This window comes from Squalius cephalus, assembly GCF_949319135.1.
Source record: "Squalius cephalus genome assembly, chromosome: 13".
In the NCBI taxonomy this organism is placed as follows: Eukaryota; Metazoa; Chordata; class Actinopteri; order Cypriniformes; family Leuciscidae; genus Squalius; species Squalius cephalus.
The window spans coordinates 18,421,368-18,448,313 of NC_137134.1; the positions used below are offsets into that span (position 1 = coordinate 18,421,368).

The following is a 26,946-nucleotide window of genomic DNA, read 5'->3' on the forward strand; positions in this document are numbered from 1 at the left end:
AAATTATTTTCCTTGACTAGCATATTTCCTCTACTTTATATATATTATAAGGTAGTTTTCAATCCTTGGAATTTAATGGGTTAGGGAATTTAATGGGATTTCTATATTTTATTCACTCAATAGCCTACGAAAGCGATACGAATTCAGCACAAAAACACAGCACAATAAAAAAATAATATAATAAAAAAAATGCAGAGGAGTATTCTACAGTTGTTGTGCTATCAACTTCCATGATTGGCCATAATATCTGCAGGTTCATTTAAGAGGTTTGTTCAAAATTACTGATTCATCTAGTAATTAACAAGTGAAGTCTTCATGAGTGAGTCATTGAATCATTCATTCAAACTTATGAAAAAAAAAAAATCATTTGAATTAATTAAATATTTTAAATAGACTGCAGCAAATAATATTGTATCAGAACCTGTTATTTAGTAGCAACATGTTTAAAAAAAAACCTCCAATGTCTATATGGGACAATCCTCAAAACAAAACCTTTTATAAAATGATAAACATCAGATTTCAACCCATTAAAGTAAAGGGACATGTCAATATTATTATGTATTCTAGATAGATAATTATCCTAATTATTTTGAGTTTTAGACTGCACATTAGCTTTAATTTCCCTTAGAAGTGGATTCACCTTTAAATTTAGAGGTAACATCCAAAACATTCTACAGTTTTTCTACTTTAACCTTAAGACAAATGTATTTAAAATGTTTGCGTGACCTTTTAAATTCTGCATGCACCATACACAGATGCTTACACAATGTATATTTAATTAGCCAAAAATTACACAGGAAATTATTTCTAAGCAGAGATTCTGTAAAATGAGAGTTTGTGCCACACACAATTCATAAATGTTGTTCATTGACCTTTAATGTGCCTGTCTTAATACTTAAGAAAAATAGTTTGGAAGAAACATGAAATATATTTAATTTATATATAAAAAAAAATCATATTTATTGAATATAAAAATAATTTAAAAAAACGATTCATGTTGTTTTAGTTACTGTAATCAGTTACTCTTCTTATATGGTTCAATTGAATTAAAACACTTATTTTTTGACATGTGGGAAAAGTTGCTCTCATGCCACTTTCCAATGCTCTTCCTAGACTGTAAAATTTCCACGAACACCTGCCTCCTCTCCTCTCCAATAAAGAGTCAGCTAGAGAATAAAGCTGTCACATCCTAAGCATGAAGAGAGACTAAAATTAATTATAGTCAGGAAGGCCAAGCTAATTAAAAGGGGCTCGATGATGTTCAAGTCTCTCGTGGGAAGGCAGTCATTTGGCCAGTATTTCTGGTTATGCGCTGTTGTGTATGTTTATTCCAGCAAAGCCTGCAGTGTTCACCATCCAAGATGGCTGCGGGTGAAAGCAATAGCCGATCCTCGTGTCTAAACTTGTCTAATTCGGGGCCTCTTGGTAATGCACCGCCGAGCAACAGCGCCCATTCTTCACCCGCGAGCAACGGGGGATCCATGGGTGCAGCCGGGGGGATCAACCGGAGCGCGGGGAACTCGAACCCCCAGTCAGGGCCTGAAAACGGCGGAGGCGCCGAGTCTGCGGTGAGAAGCACGCCGAGCGCACAGAACCCTCCCCGGCAGCCGGTCGGTCAAAGCGGAGCGACTTCAGGCGCTGCGTCAAACATGACGGCGACATCATCATCATCATCATCCTCATCCGCGTCTACCGCATCCGCGGACGCGTCCGCCGCCGTGCCCTCGCTTCCCAGCAGTCCGGCTTCGGTTTTGGTTTATCGAGAGCCGGTCTACAACTGGCAAGCTACAAAAAGTACAGTGAAAGAAAGGTTTGCATTTTTGTTTAACAACGAAGTGCTAAGTGACGTCCATTTTTTGGTTGGGAAGGGAATGGGAGTGCAGCGCATTCCAGCGCACAGGTAGGGATGAATAGCGGTATGTTTATATGTTTTATTAGAATCTTATTTTGTATATTGCTATAAAAAGCTTATGCCAAACTCTCCCGCTCGATTAATAAAATAAAGCATTTAATACGGCGAGGATAAATCCATATTTAATCCTCAACTGGCCGTGTTTACAGCCCGATCCCGTTGCTCTTCGCAGATTTGCTCTCGCTGTGGGAAGTGCCGTCTTTGATGCCATGTTCAACGGTGGCATGGCAACAACGTCGACCGAAATTGAACTGCCAGATGTGGAACCGGCTGCATTTCTAGCCCTTCTCAAGTAAGAATGGGCCGCGTAATGCTTCGCTGCACGCTTAATGCTCTGTCCTGCTCTTCTGTGTGTTGACCCCTGTTGTCGTAACGTCCTTCAGGTGCCCTCTGTCATTGAACTGCAGTCGGCAGACCCTTACAAACATTTATCATGGGATAATAATACACCAGTGGTTTCCACCGATATACCATACAGTTAGTTACTGTTGCTACTAATCTCCTACTACAACAGTGCCAGAAGCTTTTGGATTCTTTGTTAGTTTTAAACGATTGTGTTAGCTATAACTATGATATTTTGGTGGAAATCATTACCATGGTAAATGTTTGTCAAGGGAAAATGAACCAGAATTTAAAAATAGACACTGTGGCCAGAAGTAGTCTCATACTACTATTAAACAGGGATCAATATATGTATCACTATCAGTCTATTTATATCTGTCTGCCCAATGTTCTGATCGATATAGTCTATCGTTTTGACTCTTATCTATTTGTCTATCTATCTATCTATCTGTCTGTCTATCTATCTGTCTGCCTGATAGCTTGGTTATATGTCTTTCTGTAAATCTGTCAGTCTATAATTGTTCTTTTCCCTTTTGCAAATACAGATTTTTATACTCGGATGAAGTGCAAATTGGACCAGAGACCGTTATGACCACACTGTACACAGCCAAAAAGTACGCAGTACCTGCACTCGAGGCCCACTGCGTCGAATTCTTGAAGAAAAATCTACGTGCTGACAATGCGTTTATGTTGCTTACCCAGGTAATCACAGGGGCTTGTGTCCGATTTCATGTTCACACTGGAACTGACATATCGAACGCCACCTTTGTTTCAAGCTTGTTCTCCCGGCCGTCTTGAGTTCCCATGTTTGACAGCTCCCTTTCAAATTCTAGCAAACAGAGCCTGGAGCTTTCTGAGTGTGTTTGTTGTCTGCTTTTTGTGCACAATCTATTATAGATTACATGAAAACATGGTTCCTTTTGCTTTCAGGCACGGCTTTTTGACGAGCCCCAGCTGGCTAGTCTCTGCTTAGAAAATATCGACAAGAACACGGCTGATGCACTAGCCGCCGAGGGCTTCACAGATATTGACCTTGGTATTGCTTTTAAGAATCAACTGCTCAAATATCACAACAAAATACAATCAGAAAAGTGAGTTAGAAATAGAGCATTTTGTGTTCCCTCCTGTGCAGACACGCTAATGGCAGTCCTGGAGAGAGACACGCTGGGTGTGCGGGAAGTGCGTCTCTTCGTGGCTGCGGTTCGTTGGGCGGACGCTGAGGCCCAAAGGCAACAGTTACAGCCCACGCCGGAGAACAAGCGTAGAGTGTTGGGAAAAGCGCTTTCCCTTATTCGCTTCCCGCTCATGACTATTGAAGAGTTTGCGGCAGGTAATTTCCATTGGTTTTACCTTGATGTCGGTTTACCAACTAATAAAAGTATTTGTATTGTGCCAATTATTACATTATGAAACACATTTCCTGAACGCTTTTCTGAAAAGTGGATCTGCAGTATTTCACTTGACAGTCTAAGGCTCAATCCCAATTCTATTTTATACCCCTTCGCCTACCCCTAACCCTTCGCCTACCCCTTACCCTTGCCCCTTGAAACAGAGTGTCAAGGCGTAGGGGTGAAAATATTCCCCTAAGAAATGGGACACCACTACTACACCATTACATGTCATTATACATCGTCGCTAGCGCCTACGTCACAGGAGATGCGCCAATGTTTATCACAAACTTCCAAGATGCCGTCGTCAGCTGTAGTCTTGCATGAGTTACAGCTATTTTTTTTTGCATTTTTCTTCTGAAGTTCGCAGAAAACAACGGAGATGACGATATCTTCGACGCCTAATGCTGCGTTCACACCAAACGCGAATAGAGCGTCTGGTGCGAGTGATTTCAATGTTAAGACGCGTTTACGCGCGTCTGGAGGTCTTGCGGCGCAAATGAGGCGTTTAGCGCAGCGGATGCGAATTCGCCTCATTCGCGCGTCGACTTCGCTTCAAACTTTTGCTTTTTACACTCGTCATATTGTTAACGAACTTTAACGATTTTTTTGCAACCGTTTCTTTGAAGAACATGACCGTAAACAAAAGATTGAATGTGACATAAAGAAAATGATTATTGGCAGTCATGTTGCCTCTGTAGCCGGTGTATGCAGGTACATTTCTCATACCCCTTCGTTTGAAGTGTGGTCCCGAAAAATCTTCGTTTCAAGGGCTATCTGGCCCTTCCCCTTACCCCTACCCCTCCAACCAAAAGAGAATCGAGACAGCCCTACCCCTTCATGGGAACGCGCAAAACGGAGGGGTAGGGGCAAGGGGTGAATTGGGATTGAGCCTAAGCCAGGGGTCGGCAACCTTTTTGTCACAAAGTGCCATTTTTAAGTTTCTTAGTAAATCACCCCCACCCCACAAATTTAACGTCAAAGAAAGCAAGATATGAGCTTCATTGTATTGATCATTAGCTAATTTCAAGATCAAAGACCCCAATTGGAGAGAGAGCATCATCAGCACTGGTAAGATAATTTAGTGTCACTACCCCAGGGCTTGACATTAACACCCGCCAACCCGTGTAACGCAGTCACACTTACTAGCCACTTTGGTGGGTTAAACTTTAGAATATATACATTTTTCAATTGTAGTATTTTAAAAAGGCATCTGAAACAATAAACTAAGTGCAATGTAGCGTTGTCAAAAATAGAGATTTTTTCTATATATATCGATACTGAAATCTTCTGTATCTGAAACGCTTCCAATGGGTAATTTTCAACAGAATGGATACATGACACCAGCTGCGCTTTCTCGCTCTCTCATCTCTCTGTCAGCAAGTTTGACACAAACCCGCCTTCCCTCTCTCACTCGTTTAATTTGCTCTGGATGAAAATTGTTGGTGTTGCAGGGCTTGAATTTGAACTTTCCCGCAGATTTTGTGTCCCGCATAAAGCCATCTTAAGTTCGTTTTCGCTGCCTTATTGCACTTAAAACAGTCAAGTACACACAAAATAATGTCAAAATGGCTGTCTTGGCAAGCATTCACGTAAACACAGTCTGTTTTAAGTGAATGTAAAGTTGAGAAAAAAACGCATGTGTAACAGTATATTGGATCGGATCGGATTTGCAGCAGTTTGCGACGCGTGCTGCAGTAGCGTTGTCATATCTGGGAACCGGTAGCCGTTATAACAAGCTCTCGCATGTTTAGTTTTTACCATGTTAGGAGGAGTACAATTTATATTTGTGCCTTCAACAATCAGATGCATTTTGTCCAGTTTCATCTGTAATATGAAAAAATGGCCTCTCTTTCTGTCCTTTCACGATTGGATAGCTATACGATCAAAGAAAACACATGAAGTGACCAGGTACACATGAACGGAGTCAGTCCACATGCATCAGTCAATTTGATTTAGTCAGTAACTTGTGTGCTCGTGATGCGCAGTGGTCGCGCTAATAGTTCTATCAGAGCTGCGTGCTTTCATTGACTTGTGCAGTTTAATTCTAACACTTTAATATTATTTATAACTCCTAACTTAATAAAACAAGCTGTGTTACTATGAGGAATGATTACCTCAAAATGTAGATCTGTATGCAGGTACTAGGTATGAATTAAATGCGTATACCTCTCTCTCTTTTGCTCACGTGCCAGCAATTACCCCTCGCGTTGCTAAAGGTTGCCGACCACCGGTCTAAGCTAACAGAATTCCTGAGTTGCAATAGCCATAGCACTAAACCTTGTGAATGTGTGCGATAGGTCCGGCTCAGTCTGGTATACTCACAGACCGGGAGGTGGTGAGTTTGTTCCTGCATTTTACGGTCAATCCGAAACCACATGTGGAGTTTATTGACCGGCCTCGCTGTTGCCTCCGTGGGAAAGAGTGCAGCATTACACGTTTCAGTCAGGTGGAGAGCCGCTGGGGCTACAGCGGAACCAGTGACCGCATCCGGTAAGCGTGTGTTTTTAAAACCATCGACTGAAAAAGTGATGTTAAAAGGGAACATGTGAAGTTGATTCTACCCATTTTATTTATCTGATATAGGGGAAATGCTAATAACTGTTGTGCGCAGGTTTTCGGTGAACCGCAGAATATTTGTGGTGGGATTTGGGCTCTATGGGTCCATACATGGTCCAACTGATTATCAGGTCAACATCCAGGTGAGAAGCAAGCAATTTCAATAATTTTAGTTCCAAGTCCATGAATCTTGGTTCTTGGCTAGAATAGGCTGCAATAAAAAAGCAGATTTTATGCGGCAAGACTTGCTGTGCAATGATTTTTGTTTTGTTTTTTGCTTAAAGCTTTGTACTCAGAAGTGTGAAAATGTGGCGGTAGGCAAGTGGTAACGGTGCATGTTTTCCTCTAATGTAGATCATACATACAGACAGCAACACAGTTCTCGGTCAGAACGACACGGGCTTCAGCTGCGATGGAACAGCCAGTACCTTCCGAGTCATGTTCAAGGAGCCTGTGGAAATTCTGCCTAGTGTCAACTACATTGCCTGCGCCACCCTCAAGGTAAAACATCTCTCAGAATTAGAGTTTGCTTGTCTATTATCTCTTTGGTAATTTATGTGCAATTATGATATTGTAAATGCCACATGTCACGACATCAAATCATGATTCATTGTGTCGAAATCCAGCAATTTCAATAGGAATCTGCGTGAAGGGGTGTTCGCATGTGGATGAATGATGTCCCGAAGCATATTTTGCATTGGGTTCAAGTTTGTCAAGCGAATTTGCTGTGTTTGGTTTGATTTCTGTCTGAGTTGTGCTTTATATATTGCTTAAGTTCTTGACTGCACCCTTAGATCCCTTAAACCCCTCTGTTACTAAAGAATAAGCTTAATTACAAAGAATAATTTACAATATACTTAATTTAATCATTCATATTTCATGAATTTGAAATTAACTTTTGATGGGATCATGCTTTTGCAGGGACCAGACTCTCATTATGGGACCAAGGGGATGCGTAAAGTCACACACGAAGCCCCCGCTACTGGTACCAAGACCTGCTTTACATTCTGCTACGCTGCAGGGAACAACAACGGCACTTCCGTAGAGGATGGACAAATCCCAGAGGTCATCTTCTACACATAATGACTAAGCGGAATCATCTCATGATTGAGGACTCTTGCATTGCATTTTGTGGCCAATTCACTGGTCTCTATGTAGACCGGCGACCAAATACTGATCTCTCATTTCTAAAGGCTTTTTGTTTTTAAGATTTGAAGCATGAGAATTCAGTCCTTCAAAGTGTACTTAGGGTACAGTTTCTGTTTCATCCCAAGTAGCACCTCATAGTACCACTTCGATGTTATGACCAGCCAATGTCATTGCTAATTAATGAACAAATAGCTGAACTCAGTCATTGCAATGATCTACTACAGGTACAGTTCAGTAACTCTATAGAAGGCAACTTTCTTCCATTTGTCCGTTTATTTGAATGTTGACGTGTTTCTTTTTTGGTCCCATGTTTGACCCTTGATTGTTCAATGATTATCAGTCCTTCAAATCGCACTGATGCACTTCAGTTCCAGGAGCAACAGCAAGTTTGGGGAAAGTACACTACATCTTAAGACTTTAAATCAGTGTAAAATTGACTGTTATGTACCCGTTTTGAGTGGCCTGCACCCCTTGATAGAGGTGAAACTTGATTTCTTCGATGGCAGTGTGAACAGTAGATGTTTATGTTTTACCATAGTTGCCCATCTTGTTAATAGCGATAAACCACAAGAGCACTTGCATTCACAATGCCACTATGTATAAAATCTTTAAAGTATTGACTGCAGTGAAATACTGAACACATTTCTGTTACAGAATTTGCATATTTTCTTGAGATGTTGATATAAGGAAGATGAACAGGAAACAGCTTCTTGAATGTACCAATGCTTACCTTGTAAGCGCTGTAAATATAATGTCCTTGTCTTGTTTCTGTATGTTTAATTAAAGTCTGCACCCCCTAGTTTGGGTCACAATGGATCAATTTATGCAGAATACACAATAGCTAATACTAACAATTTAATAATTGTAAGTGGCAGTTGCTTATGCAAAACTTGGTAGAATGCTCCTTTGACGACTTGGTCTTTACTGAGCAAAGTAAAAAGTCAAATCTTGGGTTTCTTCTTTAAAGTCTGTTGGTCTTTTTGCCCACCAAGTCAGGCTGCTTTGAAACTAGAGCACCTGTCATGTTTGCCTATTCTTGTTCCAATGACATTAAATATGTACTGATAAAGTGATTGCCTTGGCAGGCCATGGAGTTAAAGTTGACATGCAATTGATCAACTTTGACTAATAGACCTTAAAGTAGACAGCATGTTTTACATGGCCCAAAAAGAAAAAAAGAAAACTGGGAGGAATAGACCTGCAGTACTTTCAATTAGTTAAAACAGCTTGTTGATGAGACTGTATACATTATTTTCATGCATCAAATGAAATTGAACCTGACTGAAATCCTAGAAGACCTGCATTATTTTTTATTGTAAACCAAAGACAGCTTATAATAACCCTGAATTTATAAATGCACACAAAGGTGATTGCACATTATACCTGCATGCTTTCTCACTTCAACATAAACAAAAAGAGACACTGAATTGCTGATCAAATATGCTTTATATTTCAGTCTTGCACAGTCAAAGGCTTCCAAATTTCCAGAAATACACCAACTTGGAGGTAGATTGCTAATATTTTTCAATATAACAGCAAGTACAGAATATCCATGTTAGTATACATGTTATGTACACAGTACATAAATTGTAAAATATATAGTTCAAATATACATTTTCCAATTCATTACATTTGAGTTTTAGCACAAAACATCAACTTGAAATTCCACTAGGAACTGAGAAAAGCCACCGTTAGCCTGCTGGTCCATAATTAAGATGCATGCATAGTGCAATCTTATAAACAATGGTCATTTTTAATGTTTTAATTCATGTAAACAATCTCCTAGTGTTCTAGTCTGGTCCCTCTATATGAGTGAGAAAGACGAATGCAAATCTACAATTTGTCTAAGTAGTTGTCTAAAGCTGGAATGCCTTCTTTGAGCCCCTTGCGTTTTCGTGTGTCAGCCACAACCTGGGCAGGCTTAGTGTTAGCTTCCATGGGGTCTCCAGGCAGGATCTGCCAATGGTCAAACACACACTGTGGGAAAGCCTGGCCAGATGTGTTGGAGCGAAGGTCAGCTGTGAAACCTGTGAAAAGATGACAGTTTAGGCTTTGTAACTTAATGCGTTGAAGAGAGAAGACAACAAAAAGGTCTTTATGCTTCACTCACCAAATGACTCGTTGACAGGCAGGTAGGCTTTGACCACAAACATAGGTGTTCCCATAACCTGCGACTCCTCAAATACAAGCCCACGCTTCCTGTTCAGTACACCATAGATTCCACCAACAACTGACTCTGGGCACTGTAGATGGATGGAAGGAAGTAAGGTTGTACAATTTTGACAAGCATCTTAAACACCAAAAGGAAAACTAGGCTTTCATGCGTGAACCCCTTGCATACCTGAATCTCCACCAGGTACACGGGCTCAAGAAGCCTGGGCTCAGCTGTGAGCTGACAGGCATAAAGCACTCTGCGAGCTGTGGGAATGATCTGGCCACCACCGCGGTGGATTGCGTCAGTGTGCAGGGTCACGTCATGAACATCAAACCGAACCCCACGCATGTTCTCCTCGCACAAGACTCCCTAAAAAGCAGAACACTTTTATAAACTGCATGATGACTCAAACAACTAAACCAAGGGTGTCTTGCTCCAGGAGGGCCATCTTCTTGTAGAATTTAACCCCAATTAAACACGAGCTAAACAAGGTCTTCAGGACTCAAGAGTACTAGGAAGGTGTACAGGAGCAAAACTCTTCAAGAAGGTGGCCTTGGGCCTTCAAGAAACAGGAGAGGACACTCTTGATTAAAAACGTGGGGCATTTAAATTAGCTTTCTTACCTCTTTAGTGGCCCACTGAAATCCCGCCACCACACTATCCTTGATCTCATTCAAGTATTGGACTCCCTTGGTCACGTCCACCAAGAGGTTGGGCCCAGTTCCATCAGGGCCAAAGCACCAGATCTTACGAGCTTCTGTGACTTCCCACTCGTACTTATCAGCAAGGTAACGAGCACGGGCCTTCATCTCCTGCCTGGCAGTGACCTCACCCTTATCAATATCTTCAGGAAGACCCTCAGACAGAGGACGGGCTTTCATGAAGAGACGATTGTGCTTGTTTGGGGACTTAGAAAGGCACATTTGTTTGGACTCATCACTGACAGTCTCTCTGTAGGAGACAACTGGATCTGATTTCTGCAAAGCAAAAACAGCAGCTTATTAAAGACCGTTATGAATATTATATTGCTCCAATTGTGCTCCGAGTAAGTCAATGGTACCTTGAGGGGAATGCAGGCATGGTCCTCTTCAAGGTCCTTCAGACAAATCTCCAAATGAAGCTCACCGGCTCCTGCAATGATATGCTCACCAGACTCCTCAATGATGCACTGCACCATGGGATCTGACTTGGCCAGACGCTTCAACCCTTCCACCAGTTTAGGGAGGTCAGCAGGGTTCTTGGCCTCTACTGCCACTCTCACCACAGGACTGACACTGAACTTCATCACACGCATGTTGTGGGCTTGCTCGAAAGTTGTGATTGTTCCGGTCTTTACCAAAAACTGATCCACACCTACCAGACCCACAATGTTACCACAGGGCACATCCTCAATAGGCTCGACATAGCGGCCCATCATCAGAATGGTCCTGAAAGACAAAAACAGCAAAGTCATTTACAATCTTAACTGACAAAACAGTTGCTTGTAAAAAAAAAAAAAAAAAAAAAAAAAAAAAACCCACCGTTGAATGGGTTTGATGTAAAGATCCTCCTTTTTTCCAGGAGTGAAGTTTGGCCCCATTATGCGAACCTTCAGGCCAGTGGACACAGAGCCAGAAAAGACACGACCAAAGGCATAGAAACGACCTTTGTCAGTGGTCGGAACCATCTTTGAGATGTACATCATGAGAGGTGCTTTGGGGTCGCAGTTCTTGATGCCTGAGAAAACCGAACATTTGGACTATAACCAACCTTGAAAATTGTTAATTCTAGGAGAAATGCAAGCAGTTCCTAGCACAACATACCCATGGCAGCCTCATCATCTCCAGGTCCTTCATATAGCAGCTCACAGCGGTACTTCTGTGCAGTAACTGGTGAGGGCAGGTGGATTGTGATCATCTGAAGTAAAGCCTCTCCTGCCGGCAGCCAGCGACGCATCACAGCCTTTAGCAGGGGCTTGCCCTCCTTCTCCTTGTCTTCAACATCTAGCTTAATGTCCAGCTTCTCAATTAGCTTAGCAATTTCCTCCTTCTTGAAGTTCATGACGGCATCAAATACCTACAGTGGGAAAATTTAGAGCTCCATATAATTTCTATATGCACACAGCAGACAAATCAATGTCGAGTTAACAGCCATATCAGACTGAGATTTTTCATCAAAACAATCAGGTCAAAGTGAAGAATTATTAAAATCATCATTAATGGCTTGAATAACAAATATAACATTGCTACTCAGTGCAGATTACTCACTTTGAAAATAGGGTCCAGGATCAGTTGAGCAAAAGTCCTGGGAAGCTTCTTGCCATCTGGTGAGTTGGCAGACTTGCTGAACTTGCCAGTAGCAGGGTCAAAGTACCTGCAGGCAATGGCCACAAGTGTTACATAAAGAAAATCTACATTACATTCAGTTGTGTTCTATTGGGTCATCCTTTCACACCTGTCTCCCCAAAGCTTCTTCATCATGTCCTCCACCTTCTTGCAACGCTCAGCTGGTCCCAGCTGGGCTTCACCCTTGGCAGCAAACTTCATCACGTACATCTCAGCAAACTGCTTCAAAGTGAAGGCCCATCCATGCAGTCCAGATCCAAAGCCAACAGTACCAATGACTGGATCAATCTAAGAGCAGGATGTTAAAAATTAGAAGACTTAGAAATATTTAGGACAGTCAATCTTAAATTCAACCCAGAGAGATCACAAGAATAAATTCTTTTACATTTTTAAAGGCCTCATGAGGCACTCACCATAATGCTGCCCATGGGTCCATGCTCATCCTCCCCATAGGTGGAGATAATCACATTGACATTCTCAACAATGCGCTGGAAGGTCTGGTAAAGCTCTTCAGGGCCAAGCTGCAGCTCCAGCAGGGCACGGTCCATCTTGTTCATCATCAATACTGGCTTTATCCTCTCACCAATAGCTTGTCGTAGCACAGTCTCTGTCTGCACGCACACACCTGCAAGGACAGCGATTTTTGACATTTCAATAAATATTCCACAGATTCAAGCAACATTTCAGAATGTCAGTGATGATTAATCCTCTAATAGCATCTACCCTACAGTCCAGTATTTCCAAAACACCACCATTTTAACATCACAATGACAATTTATGCACTTACCAGACACACAATCTACCACCACCAATGCTCCATCTGTGACACGCAGTGCAGCTGTAACCTCTGAAGAGAAGTCAACATGCCCAGGGGAGTCGATCAGATTAATAAGGAAGCCTAAGCCATCTTTGCATTGCTTAATGAAGGCCATATCATTTTCAGTGAGCTCATAGTACAAGGAGATGGCACTGTGGGGGCAAACAGGGATGAAATCAATCTCTCAGTGTTCACGCACAAGCATTTAATTCTCAATGTTTGTACATCAACATTTAGGTATAACGAAATGTTAAAGCTCACATGGACTAGAATGAAAATTTTAATACTCACGTGGACTTGATGGTGATGCAACGCTCCTGCTCGTCCTTCCTTGTATCCGTGAATCGGGTTTCACCAGCACGGGCTGAGGCGATGATACCAGCTTTTGACACCAGCGAGTCAGTCAAAGTGGACTTGCCGTGATCAACGTGCGCAATCACAGACATGTTACGGATGTTAGACTTCTTGTCCATGATGCCACGGATCTGGTCTACTGTGAAGTTCACCTAGGGATGTGAAAACGGGTAAAATTCTAAATAAGGTACATTTCTAGTTTTAAATAAGGATATTTTCCTAAATGGGCACTCGGTCCCAAAAGTATTAATGGTTTTGGACGATATACTGACCTACCTACCAGCCTAAATGAATGAAGGTATTAACTAACAGTAAAGCCATGTGATATTTCATTCCTTAGTTGCATCACAGCATGTGAAATATACAGACATTCATTCAGTAGTGGCTGTTGTATCAGTAAAATGTTTATTATGATGTTTTTAAAGTGACTTGAACACTTGGCTAATAGCCCATGTGATCTCAAAAGTGTTGCATCAATGAGGGTATATTTTGAATGAAATTCCAGAAGACTGAGATTATATCAGAGTTATTCACCTTATGCAAGTGTACATTTAAATATTTCTTTTAAATCTAATCATCTTGTGCAAACCTTTTACTTACAAAATCAAAAAATACTTAATCTCCAAGGCATTACTGCAGAACAACGTGTCACTTTGGCAAGGTATTACAAAAACTACAATGTCTGTTTTCACTGTTTTGCTGACACCAGTGAAACAGACCTAAGAATCAATAACGCTGACAAAATCAGGGAAACAAAGCTAAGCAGCAGTTGGTAAAAAGTGAAGAGATCTAAGATATAGGTTCACACTTTCTCTACAAGCTAACAATGAATTAGAAATTATCAATTCATCTAACAATTCTTTTCATCAGTAACTGTCCATATAATTTTCTTAACTAAGCAGGAGTTGAATGAAATGAGCCACTTCTGAAACACTTATCAGCATGTGTACAGCATCCTTACTGTTAAGTCAAATTCAGTGACTCCAAGCACTTAAATCGTAACAAAATATTAAAGTTTAGAAGGTTATTAACGTATAAATTAAACATTATCATATATCGACTTACCATTTTGCCTGATGTTTTTGGATTCGTTTAACGGCGAACCCAGTTTATTTTACACCGCCAAACACGTTGGGACACAGGCAGGAAGAGACAGATGACGTCAATGTTCATAAATATATATCAAGCGCGCGCGCATTACGTAGTGTACGTAATGACGTCGGGGCATTTCTCAAATTTAAAGGTGTAGAATCTGGTAATCGCTCCCTGACAAAGATGACAGAAAAGATATTTTATTTTTAATGGTCGATCGAGATGGAGTTTTTAATGGCCCGTGCTGATAGTTAAATCTAGCGGCAGGGTATACAATGCCGATGAAATACAATTTATTTCTTAAATGACGAAGGAGCTCATGAAAGGGCTACAAAAATTGTTGCTTATTTTACACACTCAGAATTCACTATATCTATATATGGAAATTGATAATTTAAACGTTTTGCTTAAACTGTTTCTTTCATATTTAGGCCTATTCAGAATAAAATGGGCATTCGAACAGAAGGTGGCGCCTCATCACTACAATCACTGCTGTAATTTCCCCAAAGTCTTGCATTCTGTTTTACACTTCTTTTTTTTCCAACAAAACGCACATGTAACAAATCGAAAAATACAAATGTAAAACTTACCATATATCTTTACGTCTATATCTTTTTGTCGTTATAAAAATAGCATCTCTTTATAGCCTATGTTAATTTTAATTCCACTTAACATATTAAATAAATATTCAACATTAATCCAAATTTTGTTTACATACATACATTAAAAAAAAATTGTTTCCATTTTCCAAAGAAAAGAATGGACTAGACTAAACGAGAAACTTTGAGTGAAAAATCCCTCAAAAAATATTGTTTTTTTTTTTCATTTTCACCACTCTGACATGTCTGACTGATTTTTTTTTTATTGATTTTTTTAATACAGCTTTCCTCGTATCTGTTCTCATTTACCCCTCAGAATAAAATGACCAAAAGAAGTTGAAAAGTAGAACAAGAAACAAAACCGTTATATAAGAACAAAGAAACAAAATGATTTTCTACACCTTTTGAGTACTAAGTAGAACAAGCAAACATGGGTTTATAAATCTCTGACCTTTTAAATTTCAAACATTAGGTATAACAGCACATCACTAGATGTCATTTTAGAATACAACTGCACTTACTTCCCGTCAGGGCTATCATTACATTCTTATTTCTTTACCCTCAATGATGGCTTTGGCTCAGACGAAGAAGGCCTTTTCCTTGCTTTCCTGCCTCTTCAATCTGTGGCCACAGTTTGATTAGTCATCTCTTTGTATTTTGTGGTTAAGTCTTCACCAAACTTCTTTGTTTTGAGGAATTACGAATTCTTTGCAGATTTCCATACCCTTTTCTTTGGTCGATCTGCATGGATGTAAATCTTATCACCGGTCAAGTTTTGCCATCTTCCCTCCATCTGATCCTATAGCTTACGTTCATTTGGGAGCGAAGAACCTCTTTGGGGTCTTGAATGAACGCCTTACAGATGTCAATCATATGTTGTTTAACGTCTTCTTATTCCTGCTCTTGTAGACCATACAGCCTCAGGTTCCATCTTTCTGTGAGCGTTGTAAATTTCATAAGCAGTTGTAATTAAAACAGCATGGAATTCTCGGTAGAGGTGAGTGATTCTAAATGGGATGTAAATCAAATATTTGAAAGATCAAATTCGATTAGGATTATTGTGTTTATGTGTTTTGGATGGGATTAAGTCAGTGAAATCTACTTTGCCAATATGCGCTATTATGACATTTTTTTACTCTAAGATATTTTAACCTATTTATGAAAAGGTTACTGTCTGTACTGTCAAAAAAGGATGTCTCTGGAAAGGATGTAAACAAAAATTCTAAGAACTTGACACTTTTGAAAGTTTTCTCCTTTTTGTCATCTCAGTCATCTTATTCATCATTGCCCTTAAACATTTTAAACTCAGGATTTTTAGCCCCCTCAAACACCACTGTAGAACCGGTCCTGTCTGAAAGATTCACATTCAGTGTCAGTCCTGTAACCCTCTAAAGCTGCTAGATAAACAATGTTACAGCTGGATTGAATGTATGATTCAGCAGATTGCAGTTTGGCTCGGGTTGTACGCTTCCTTTGAAACCAAGAGCATCAGAGCAGCTTGATGCATGCACTCAACTATGACAGATTTTGCACTTCAGAGCAAGAACGTTTCATTTCTAAACACTTCATGCTCTATTTTTGTTTGTCTGCGGGCTATTCTGTACAGCTACAGGTTCGAGTGGCTGGCAGATCCAGATGGCTACAGCGCCCACGCCGATTGAATGTAAATGAGTACCGAAATGCATTTGAGCTCTTAACGTCTATGTGACAACAACTAAAAAGACATCTGAGGTTTGAAACAAGTCAAGGTCACAGGGTTACTGAATACAACCATCTTGAACTGAAAAAGGTTTTTTTTTTTTTTGACAGGTAGTGACACAATATAGGACACCATCAGTCTGTCTTGAGATGAAATCAAAGTGACAGAAAAGAGCAACTTGGTCAGGCACATGAGCCATTTTTTCATAATTAAAAAAAAAAAAAAAAGACAAATTCTACGGTAAAAACCTGTTAACTGCATGGTAAGTTCCTTTATACAGTGAAAAACTATAATATATCTAATGGGATTGCCACAGGGATATTTCATGTACTTTTACAGTACCATTAACTGTAGTTTTTAGAAGTAAAAAAGAACAATTCATCTTATAATTTACAGTGACATTCCCAGAATTCCGTATGTGACAGCCCACATTTGGTGGTTTTTCATTGAAATAAGATTTTTTTTATCAGTGTAAGAAATTGTAGTCTGCCTCGACCCAGATTCCACTCCATTACAGAATGAGCTCATCCCCCAAATGGCCTAATTATCATCGAGATGAAGGAAGTCAAGTTATATTGTTTCTTCACCATTTGGGTTTATCACATCCTGAGCAAATGGTAATCAATTGTAAAATGGGAATGGGTGTGGGACACAGAGAACCATCTCAGACAAAGATGTGTCTCAACTTCAGACCACAGCTGTTACAACAAAAGCAACTTCATTTACATTAAGAGTGGTAAATTGTAACAGGATAAAAGGTTTAAGATTTGGATGTTCTGGGTTCATTCTGACGCCAGTGAACCCAAGGTGTTGCCACTGCTATGCTGTAATAAACTTATTTTTGGAGATCTTCGACGTCCACAATTTTTTCTTAAATGTATGTACCACTAGGTTTTTTTTATTACATCCTGTTGTTAAAGGAGACCTCCGGTCAATTTTAACATTGAGCTCATTTTTTTTGTAAATTTGGAGTGCTGTCAGTACAGAGAACAACGACAAAAATCGGTGTTGCCTACACCGTGTTATCCTCTTTTTAAAATTTGCACCCTGTTGACTTCAATGGGGCAAGTTTTAAACCTGCTTTTAGCCTCTTAACATCCTTGATGTGTCATTACAAGTGCCCAGCCATGTGAGTAATTGCTTCAGAGTCAACACGAGGTGAATCTGACTGAAGTAGATGTGCAAGATATGAATAAAAATGATGTTATTTCAGCCAGCGCACATACCTGTATTTACATCCTGTTTTCGGCTGAAGTCCACAGTAGTCGATTGTCGAGTTCGGGCGCATGATCGTACGTACTAAACCTATGCGCGTGAACTCGACAATCGACTACTGTGGACTTCAGCCGAAAACAGGATGTAAATACAGGTATGAGTGCTGGCTGAAATAACATCATTTTTATTCATATCTTGCACATCTACTTCAGTCAGATTCACCTCGTGTTGACTCTGAAGCAATTACTCACATGGCTGGGCACTTGTAATGACACATCAAGGATGTTAAGAGGCTAAAAGCAGGTTTAAAACTTGCCCCATTGAAGTCAACAGGGTGCAAATTTTAAAAAGAGGATAACACGGTGTAGGCAACACCGATTTTTGTCGTTGTTCTCTGTACTGACAGCACTCCAAATTTACAAAAAAATGAGCTCAATGTTAAAATTGACCGGAGTTCTCCTTTAAATGAATGTTTATTGTGTCATGTGTGTTACCATGATGGTGTTTGTGTGTATGGCAGTGTGCACCTTCTATTTATAGCATTCGTGGAAATGCAACAGCTGTAATCAAAATAATTCAACCCCCATTGCATTTGTGAAGGCTGATGATATCAAACCTAGCCAGTTCAGATATTTCATGTGTTCTAGCTCAAGCACACCTGGAGCAACTAATGAAACCCTTGATTAGTTGTATCAGGTGTGCTTGAGACCTCACCTGTTTTGCAGATTTGTGCTGTTTTGAGGAATTCTATTCAGGGGGTTGAATAATTTTGAGGCTGCAGAAATCATTGAAAGTTTGAAAAGGCAAATCCTGCCTTCAAAGCCATGGCCTGATAGGGCAGCGAGGCAACAAGTCAGTGCCTAAGTTTTCAGATGCACCGTGTATCCGTGTGAAACGGCATCTCGAACAAGAAAAAATGGGGGGCGGGACTTGATTTAGTCCATCAGGAATTGATTGGATGGTTGTGGTTCGCTGTTGCTGTGATCTCTTTGTCAGTGACGGGTTGTCCCGCTATTCTTGTAAAGCAGCAAATGTCCTTGTCTGAGTCATTAGGGCTTAATGGAAATGGTAAGGAAAATCTGCACAGCATATTCAAAGCCCCTTAGCTTGCCATTGATTTTTGCCTAACTGTGATGTCTCAAAAGGGCTTTCGTCTTAGTAAACAATGCTTTTATAAGGAGAAAACATTGATGAAGAAGGAGAGGGGGAAAACATCCAGGAGAACTTTCTGTCCTTGAGTTTTCCTTCAAACATTCCCTGAAACTGAAACTCCATAGTTCCGCCGTAATTATGTCTCTTGTGGAGAGGTACGTGAGCGCTTCTTAAAAAGGGAGCTTATGCTTTGAATCACATGCCTGACGCTGGTGGTAAGCACACATTGAATCCAATGGTGAAACTGATTCCTGTTTAAAGTTTCCTGCATACAAATGACATAGTGCCTTAATTGATGACTGCATCTGTGCTTGCTTACGAACAGTAAGCAAAGAAATGGTTTGGGTATGGGTAAATTTCAACAAATTCCATTTGATACACGATAGATTTCCTCTGAGAATGACAAATTATTTTTTGATGCTAAGGCCAACAGAACAGACGACTCCTCGTAAATCACGATAGCTTTCAAAGTTGGATGGGCCTGTTCAGCCTGAAAGTTTTATGTGGCAAGTGATGAAAAGGCCTTCGGATTAGAGTAGATGGAGAATGAGATGCACTTGCTTTATAAGAAGACACAGTGTGCCAAGATGAGATGATCATTTTTTTCCTGTGTGACTCAGAACAGCTCCGACGTCAAGAGCAGGATGCGAACAGGTCTTTACCATCCAGAAATAAAGATGTACAAGCAGTATAATAATACAATTATATTTAAATAATAACATTAATATGAGTTAAATGGAGCTAATTATAACAATAATAAATAAATAAATAAATGCAAGACACAAAATAGCTCAAGAACAGGATATTAACAGATTTTTACCATTTCAATCAATCAATCAATCAATCGAAACAGTGGTGAAGTCAGAGAAGTAGTATAATTATTAATAAAATTATAATTGGTAATTAAAATTATTTCATAATAATAAAACAGTCTGATGAAGTCAGAGAAGTAGTATATTTAATAAAACATTTATTATTGGTCATATTTTAAATTATTTAATAAAACAGTCTAGTGAAGTCAGAGAAGTACTACGGTATATTTAATAATAAAATTATAATTGACAATAAAAATAATGTATATATTCATAACTCTAAACAGCTCAGATGTTAAGAACAGGATATTAACAGATCTTTACCATTTAAAAACAATAAATAAATAAATTTAATACAATTTTTATATATATATATATATATATATATAATAAAATAAAATAAAATATATAATGTTTATTATGTAAATTGTCTTTCTGGATTATCACAACTGTGTTAAAGGTCACATTACCTCAGACAGAAAGGAAAAAAATGACCTTTGAACTATATGGATTAGGTGTTGTCCCATAACAAATGTCTGCACCTATTGCACCTAAGTCCAGTCTTTTTTACTGGATTCAATTATTTGAATGCTATAGATTTTTACTTGATACAAATTACCACAGAAGTGGCAATGTTTGGTTGAAATATAAGCTACACTATTTCTCCAGGGTTTTCCCACATTTTTTTTATCTTACATCCCTGCAAAGAACAACCAATCAAACGCAGCCCTGAGGATGATGACCTGATTGTTGCGTTGGAGTTCGAACTTTGTCCTGGGTGAGCAGAGGGACACAGACAGAGTCAGGACAACCTATTGGCAGATGTTTTGGTTTTGTTCCATTTAGACTGCGTTACCCCTGGACAGTAATGGAGCACTATTCAGACCAGGTAAGTCCTTATGTTTTGAAGTTTTATTAGTTTTACATGCTAGCAAAGAGAAGTTAGTATTAAACGTAGTCTACGTTAGTTATCTAACCTGCATGTGCAATATCTCATACAGAGCAAAGTTCATTTTTTTTAAAAAGTTATCTGTTCCGTCTTCTCGTTTCAACATTTGGTTGCTTTTAACTGTTTTTGGTGCTTTCATCCATTTTCTATTTTCCATTTCCATTGAATCCCACTGACAACAGATTAATTAAACAGCAATTATATTCATTGTGTCATAGGGCGGTGAGGGGTTAGAACTGCTCGATTTGCTCTTCGATAAAAATGATGGTATCCTACGCCATGAGAATACGGGACAACAAAACCATCAGCTCTGGCCAGTTCAAGATCCTCATGTAAGTCGAAGTCAATAAAGTCCGGCTTCCTTCGAGTTTCTTCAGTTTTTTGGATTTTGACATGGCATATTAAAGGGATAATTCACGCAAAATTGTTAATTGTCATCATGTCATTCCAAATCTGTTTGACTTCATTTCATTATGCGGAACATGCTGAAGATATTTTAAAGATCCATTTTTGTCCATTTGGACACCATTTACTTTCAATGTATGGACAAAAACAGTTGTTCAAAATATTATCTTTGGTGTTCTGCAGAAGAAAGAATTTAACATCTCACCTCCACCATCCTGTATTTTCGATTGCCAGATGATGATGCCTACCCAGGGAATACCAAAGAAGATATTTTGAAGAACATTTTTTGTCAATTTGAACCCCATTTACTTTCATATGGACAAAAATAGTTCTTCATAATATTATCTTTTGTGTTCTGCCGAAGAAAGAATTTAACATCACGCCTCCACCATCCTGTATTTTCGATTGCCAGATGATGATGCCTGCCCAGGGAATACCAAAGAAGATTTTGAAGAACATTTTTTGTCAATTTGGACCCCATTTACTTTCATATGGACAAAAATAGTTCTTCAGAATATTATCTTTTGTGTTCTGCCGAGGAAAGAATTTAATATCATACCTTCACCATCCTGTATTTTCGATTGACAGATGATGATGCCTGCCCAGGGAAACGAGGACTTCTTCAACGCACTTTTAGATGGGTGCGACTCTGTTTCGGGGTCTTCAGTTTGGTCGCCCTCTCCTAGCGACAGTGGAATTAGTGAAGACCCTCATTCGGATCACATCGACAGTCCGCCGCCAACCACAAGCCCCCCCGTGGAGCCTTGCATCGTCATATCTCAGACCCAACACAATCTCGACACAAACTTCCAATTTGAATTCAGTGAGTATCAAGTATTCGTGAAGCGAACCTTCCTGGTGACTAGCGATAGATTTACACTGTAAACACAGATGATTAGCCTCCCACTTATTAATTCACAGCATTGCGAGTTGGTTTGGTAAACTTTCTGAAGATAAGACCCTATTCCTGAGCTTTGTGAATCTCTCCATGAGCACACAAAGAAGGATAAATAGTATTATCTGTTGTCGCAGATGGCTGGGAGACTGGCTTCTTCCCAGACAAATCTGGAGGGATACAGCAGGCATCTGAAACTCCACAAGCACAACCAACCATTGGATTCCCCCTAACTGTCAAGGACCTTCTGCTATCTGGCACACCAGAGCCTGTGAGTTTGCACTCAGGCGTGAAGCTAGGTAAAATACACAAGGCAGAATAGGACAAAGGTGAAATTTAGAGAAGATAAAAGCTGAACTCAATAGGCACCATTCAGGCACATTGAAACATTGATTGGATTTGTAACTTTCTTGTCCGATTGATATTGCAGACCACAAAGGCATCCCAGCAGTCCTACCAGGAGCTGGTTCTCACAGAGGATGAAAAACGACTCCTTGCCAAGGAAGGAGTGACTCTGCCAAATCAGTTCCCGCTCACCAAGGTACCTCCAGTTGGAAATCACACCATAATAATAGAGCACAGTTGTTTGTCTTTGTAGCTCAATGTTTCTGCTTCCCTCCCGTGATCAAGTACGAGGAAAGGATTCTGAAGAAAATCCGCCGAAAGATCCGCAACAAGCAATCGGCCCAAGAGAGCAGGAAGAAGAAGAAAGAATACATAGACGGCCTGGAGAGCAGGTATTGACTATTGTGCTCGAAACAAATGAAGCAAAAGCGGATGCTACGTGCATCGAATCACAGAGGGAAAATACATAATCTGAGTTGATGGAATTTGCAGCTACTGAACACAACCCCCCTGGCATTATGCAGGTGGAGGTTTACAGCTGTGTCTGACAGTTGGCTTGAGAGCGGATTTGATTACAACCCGTTTTCTTTTACATGGTTCTTACGAGAAATTTGTTTTTGTAGGATGGCGGCATGCAGTGCACACAACCAGGAGCTGCAGAGGAAAGTCTTCCAGCTGGAGAAATGCAACATGTGAGAGAATCATTTATTTGGTAATCTTCACAACTCCATACAAGCCCCTGAAATTGAACTTTTTCCCCCGCTCTCTCCATCTCTAGCTCCCTGATGGAACAACTGCGTCGGCTCCAGGCGATGATCATGAACGGATCCAAACCGGCCCAGACTGGGACCTGCATTCTGGTGAGGGTTAAAAAAAACCCCCAGTATTAGCACATGAAAGATACAGGCATACAGTAATCATGCTTTGGGCTTTTAAAAACACACACTAGACACATACATAACACATGATATTTTCTCTGGCACTTGCCGGCATTTTCTTTCAGCACATGTCAGCGTGTATTAACCACAAAATATTTTACATCAACACATTCTTGGTCCTATTTTGAATTATTTATCAGTGAATTGTATTCTGACAATCTTTATTTAAGCAATCCAAAAGCAGTAGCACCAAGGAAAATTCCCTATATGCAATACAAATACAAGCTGAACACTGCAAGGAGAGAAATAAGATTAAAAAAAAAGTTTTTATTTCTTCTTATTAAAAACTATTTCTGTCAACATAATAATCACACTTTTTTATTATTACAAAAAGATAAAATGAAGTCTCTCCCACATTGTTTTCTTATTAAACATCTTGTTTCATTATGATATATATATATAGGGCCTAAAATTAATGCACACTCATTTGATTAGCCTACTTTATTCAATTTCGCTACGTTTAAGCTTTCCATCTGCCTCTGTCCCTCAGGTGCTGCTTCTGTCATTCACCTTGATTCTGCTGCCCAGTCTAAAGCCCTTCTCTGATACCAAGGTCAGCCAGCATGGAGACTTCAGCCCATTGAGAGGTGAGTTTTCTGGCTGAAATATCTCCTCCATCTGGTCCTTGAGGGGAAAACCCCATTACACACTTATATCCTGCGACTGCTAACTTGAGAGGAAAATGTTATGCTTGAAGAACAAGTGGTTCTTGAATCCGTGTAATGTATTATTTGTTTGACAAGCCATTAGGCTTTGGGTGAAGCCTTATGACAGTGATTGGAAGGACTGAGGGAGGTGACGACGACTAGAAGAATGGCAAATAGCTTAGTCATGTTTCCCACAGATTGAATCAACGGCGTGGAAGAAAAGTTGTAATTTGTCCTCATCAAACTTGCTGTCAGTGTTTCTGAAGGGAATAAATTCTAATTTTGCAGGTTAAGCGTAGGTCATGGTATAAAGTTTGGCGCACTTGATCACCGTCTCGATGTCACTCTTTTGAAGTGGGTGGCTGAAGTTCAGCGAAAAAGAACAGGGTAAAATGTGTCAATGCGTGACTCACTCGATTGTTTATTTCATCCACAGACTTAAAATAGCTGGACCAGCTACAGGAAGTAGACTGTGAATTTCTAAAGTCATGAGTTTGATTCTGAGGGATTGACCAGGGTTGGGGAGTAAAGGAATACATGTAACGGCGTTATGTAATCAGGATACAAAAATCCAATAACTGTAATCCGTTACAGTTACGTCAAAAAACGTTGTAATCAGATTATAGTTACATTTTGAAAAAAGGGGGAATACTTTCAGGATTACAATGGCTTCATTTGAAACTAAATAAATAAGTATTTTGGCATAATAACACTATATTAAGCGCTGCTTTATTATACAGTAGTTCCTGGTTCTGTTGCCAGTAATGACTCACGTGTGCCACGCGCTGGTGCATGCGCAAATAACAGCCTTCTACAATCTCCTCAGACGCAGATTGAATCACTGCTGCTAGTAGAAACAATGCTGCCTGCGGGTAAAATCGCTTTTAATTCATGGAAATTCCGCTGCTATTTTGTAGAAATTAGGATAGTAGCTTTTTTAGTACCCAACATATTCTTTCTTAATCTTTTCTCACGTAACGGGATGTTCGCTGTCTAGGTAACGTAGGGGAACTCCCACTGCCAACGCCCCAAGTTCAGTCAGGCAAATTAAGAAAGATCACGGCTTTAGTCAACATGTAGGCCTATTTTAAAATAAACTATTTTACACAACTAAATGTTGTGTTTTTATTTTTTAGTTAAAAATTAGTTAAAAATAAAACAAAATAATCTGTAATACCATACATTAGCCACTAGATGTCTGTATATCCCTTTACATAAATATATATATTCAGGCCTGTGTGTATATTTTGCAAATATTGTACACAGGACCAAATTCTTAATAAATAAAAGTTTTTTTATTTATTTTTTTATAATATTTCTTCTTGCTTGACTTTATTTATATACGTGACCTTGAAGTAATCCAAAAGTAATCAGTTACATTACTTTCATATTATAGTGCTTGGATTACGTTACTGAATACTTTTTTTAGGAAGTAATTTGTAACTGTAACGGAATACATTTTTAAAGTAACCCTCCCAAGCCTGGGATTGACTATACAGTATGTATTTGATAAAAGTGTATTAATGGCTTTACATATGGGCGTTTCAGGCACTTTTATGTCGTAAAGGTTTATTAAAAACAGATTTCAACATTTTAACACCAAAACTTGGAAAATGTAATTGTGCTTTTGTAAATCGTTTTTGCTTCTTTTCAAATGCCCTTTATGTTATTGTTTTACCCTTATCCAAGATCCAAAATATGAAAATCCATTATAGAAATATGAATTCCATGGAAACTATGAAAATCTAAACAAATATTGAAAATATTAAACTATTTATTGTATATTAGCGTTTTATATATATATAGCCTATATATATATATATATATATATATATATATATATATATATATATATATATATATATATATATATAGCCTATATATATATATATATAAATTATAAACTTGTGGCATAATTTACCCAACCCAAACAATTTTACATCCAATAAGGTAAATACACAATTTTTTTTTTTTTACGATGCATCATTTCCAAATAATGCAAAAAGTGTGAAAACACTATTTTTCCTGTTTATTTACCATACATGAAATACTAGCTATGAAATTAGCCTTAGCCAGACAAATGATTCTGCCATTATCAAATTAAGTTGTGTTTGTTTTAAAGAACGATAGCACATATTTTGGCAAAAAGAAATCTAAAGTATTTTTCTTACATTTTCTTTAACCCCTTGCAGTTCAGTCACGCTCCCTGCGCAACCTCCAGTCTTCCCGCGTGCTGCACACCCTCGAGCATCCGTACTCAGCGACAGAGGATCCCAAAATTCTCCCGCGCTTCTCTGAGGATAAAAGTATGAAGGAGATTGCGTCGCTGCTGGGAAGACTTCACAGGAGACCCGAGTTCACCAATTACGACTCTGAATTCCACAACCACAGTTTTGACCAGCATGACGAGCATCACCATGGAGACCCCATCACTGGGCATGTAGCGACAGTGACCTTGAATCCGCGACGTGGCTCACGGCGGAGTCCTCATGCGGATGATATGTGAAGAGCAGAAGGGGATTTAGCCGGGGATTTGTCAAATTTCCTTTAACAGCGCTTTTGAAGACGGGAGCCAGCCAACAGATGGCTGGAAGCTATTTTCCCCCCATTCTTTCTATGCTGAAGTAATCTTTAAGAGATAAAGAAGCTTATTTATGATCAAACTTCGAATAAAATAACAAGTCCAATTTTTATCTGCTCATTCGGAATGCAGGAAGTGCTTATTTTTCTCGCCTTTAAGCTTGACATTAAGAAGAGCATAATTTTTTATTTAACTTTGTTAAAATGTAGGCTAGTGGGGACCAAACGAAAATAATAGGCCTATTTTTTTTAACTATAAATGAATCTTTTTGCGATAATGGTTGACTGTAGGCAAGGCTACATTATATCAAAACGAAATTATTAAAGCTTACCTGTATGCTAAAAGGCTTACTTAAAGCTTCCGCTATGAACAAATGTTCCTAACAACGTACGAAACAATCAGACTAGCGACATTGCTGTAATATTATTGAAATAGACCTACTGCAATATCAGGCTCATGAGGTAGCTAATTCTCACTGTAATCGACAACTGAGGCGCAAGATTGCGACAGTTGCGTGTGTATTGAAACAAGAGCCCGCGGTGTGATATACGAGAGACATGAAAGTAGCGCCGGTTTCCTTCACGCGAATGAGCGGAATGATATAGGCTACTGCGTTG

At 39.4% G+C, this 26,946-nt stretch overlaps 3 protein-coding genes and 1 long non-coding RNA gene across 7 annotated transcripts; 2 read left to right on the top strand and 2 right to left on the bottom strand.

Moving 5' to 3' along the window:
* Positions 1–1,102: 1,102 nt before the first annotated feature.
* btbd2a (BTB (POZ) domain containing 2a) lies at positions 1,103–7,692 on the top strand. Of its 4 annotated transcripts, none has more exons than XM_079891422.1 (9): positions 1,103–1,810; positions 2,085–2,204; positions 2,800–2,956; positions 3,185–3,290; positions 3,387–3,584; positions 5,943–6,135; positions 6,257–6,344; positions 6,556–6,702; positions 7,123–7,692. In XM_079891422.1, exons 1-9 carry the CDS (start codon positions 1,308–1,310, stop codon positions 7,282–7,284), a joined length of 1,674 nt encoding a protein of 557 aa, XP_079747548.1. In that variant the 5' UTR covers positions 1,103–1,307; the 3' UTR covers positions 7,285–7,692. The 4 variants fall into 4 exon arrangements, with proteins under 4 accessions (XP_079747548.1, XP_079747549.1, XP_079747546.1 ...); XM_079891420.1 differs by having other exon boundaries at positions 1,112–1,900; XM_079891423.1 differs by lacking the exon at positions 2,085–2,204.
* A 1,085-nt stretch (positions 7,693–8,777) lies between these two features.
* Positions 8,778–14,173, bottom strand: LOC307170326 (elongation factor 2b-like). The gene is made up of 13 exons (XM_079891424.1): positions 14,066–14,173; positions 12,938–13,152; positions 12,617–12,798; positions 12,243–12,454; positions 11,939–12,117; positions 11,752–11,857; positions 11,308–11,560; positions 11,026–11,221; positions 10,566–10,932; positions 10,129–10,482; positions 9,692–9,874; positions 9,461–9,593; positions 8,778–9,377 (listed from the first exon to the last, which is right to left on the bottom strand). The coding sequence occupies exons 1-13, from the start codon at positions 14,066–14,068 to the stop codon at positions 9,184–9,186; spliced, it is 2,577 nt and encodes an 858-aa protein (XP_079747550.1). The 5' UTR covers positions 14,069–14,173; the 3' UTR covers positions 8,778–9,183.
* Positions 14,174–20,346: 6,173 nt separating this feature from the next.
* On the top strand, positions 20,347–26,662 carry creb3l3a (cAMP responsive element binding protein 3-like 3a). Its single transcript, XM_079891425.1, has 10 exons — positions 20,347–20,458; positions 20,737–20,850; positions 21,512–21,746; positions 21,956–22,089; positions 22,249–22,359; positions 22,449–22,555; positions 22,787–22,855; positions 22,942–23,023; positions 23,592–23,688; positions 25,941–26,662. The coding sequence occupies exons 1-10, from the start codon at positions 20,438–20,440 to the stop codon at positions 26,252–26,254; spliced, it is 1,284 nt and encodes a 427-aa protein (XP_079747551.1). The 5' UTR covers positions 20,347–20,437; the 3' UTR covers positions 26,255–26,662.
* On the bottom strand, positions 22,964–25,994 carry LOC307170328. The gene is made up of 3 exons (XR_013823347.1): positions 25,920–25,994; positions 23,612–23,725; positions 22,964–23,020 (listed from the first exon to the last, which is right to left on the bottom strand). It is a non-coding gene; the product is annotated as an uncharacterized lncRNA (long non-coding RNA).
* Positions 26,663–26,946: the final 284 nt, after the last annotated feature.